The 1,097-nt window shown below is 52.7% G+C and overlaps 1 protein-coding gene across 1 annotated transcript in view; it reads right to left on the reverse strand.

The window, feature by feature from the left end:
• LOC122546717 (U4/U6.U5 tri-snRNP-associated protein 2-like) overlaps window positions 1–1,062 on the reverse strand; it is a gene marked incomplete at its 3' end in the record, with an annotated part of 15,030 nt that extends 13,968 nt beyond the window's left edge. The window contains exon 1 of the mRNA XM_043685365.1: window positions 864–1,062. Within this exon, the coding sequence (XP_043541300.1) occupies window positions 864–1,062 (199 nt within the window). The remainder of the gene's footprint in view (window positions 1–863) is intronic.
• Window positions 1,063–1,097: the final 35 nt, after the last annotated feature.

Consider the following 1,097-nt stretch of genomic DNA (forward strand, 5'->3'; position numbering starts at 1 on the left):
TAGCACGGCCAATCCACCCTAACCTGCACATCCCTGAGCACTATGGGTAATCTAGCATGGCCAATCCACCCTAACCTGCACATCTTTGGACTGTGGGAGGAAACCAGAGCACCCGGAGGAAATCCACACAGACACGGAGAGAATGTGCAAACTCCACACACAGACAGTTGCCTGAGGCGGGAATTGAACCCGGGTCCCTGGTGCTGTGAGGCAGCAGTGCTAACCACTGTGCCACCCACAATGGCCGAGAAGGCCGCATGCAGGGGTTCCCCACCCCTGTCCTAAACCTTGGGTCAGTCAAAGGATTGAGCTGGCACACTGTGGCATGATGACAAATCCCATTGTCTTTGCTCGCCTCGATAGATGGGAGACACCCGAGATATCCCAATTACCAGGATCTCAACGCTGATCTTAGTTCGGGGCTGGTTGGGAAAAGCCCTCAGTTTTCAAGGCCCATTCTCCCCACGTGCGGAAGGTGTCACCTTGCGCTAGTCCTGACTGGATGTTTTTGATTTTGGATTGAAGATGCTGTACGTTGGAAGTGTTTGCTGTTTCTTTTAACGATTACCTCTTGCGATGGTTCCGAGGGCGAGGACCACGATTTGAAAGTCATCACGGAATGGGATGGGGGGGGAATGAGGCGCGGTGGCAAATCGAAGGGGGGTGGTCAGGAAACCTTCCGGATTGAGATTGCCCCAGCCGGAATTCGATCGCGGCATAAGACTTACCGAAGGGCAGTTGAAACACGTACCCGGACGTCCTCAGGTGGTCAAGCACTGGGGAGGGCCTGGTTTGTGGCCGACCCAAATGGGGAAGGCTCATGTGCAGAAGCATGTCAAGAGAGAGATTCAGAGGGGACTTACCTTGGAAGTATTTGCCACACACCAGGCAAGCATACACGTTGATGTGGGAAAGGGAGACGGAGCACAGCTTTTCAAAGTCAAAATCCAACACACTCCTGTTTACACAGAGAGAGAGAGAGAGAGAGAGAGAGAGAGAGAAAAGGCCATCAGGCTCTGAATGCCTTTCTCGAAATAGAATCTCACTACTCTTCACTAACATTCGCGAAACTGCCTCATGAATCACACACATCGCCC

This window comes from Chiloscyllium plagiosum, unplaced genomic scaffold, assembly GCF_004010195.1.
Source record: "Chiloscyllium plagiosum isolate BGI_BamShark_2017 unplaced genomic scaffold, ASM401019v2 scaf_11737, whole genome shotgun sequence".
NCBI classification, from domain to species: domain Eukaryota; kingdom Metazoa; phylum Chordata; class Chondrichthyes; order Orectolobiformes; family Hemiscylliidae; genus Chiloscyllium; species Chiloscyllium plagiosum.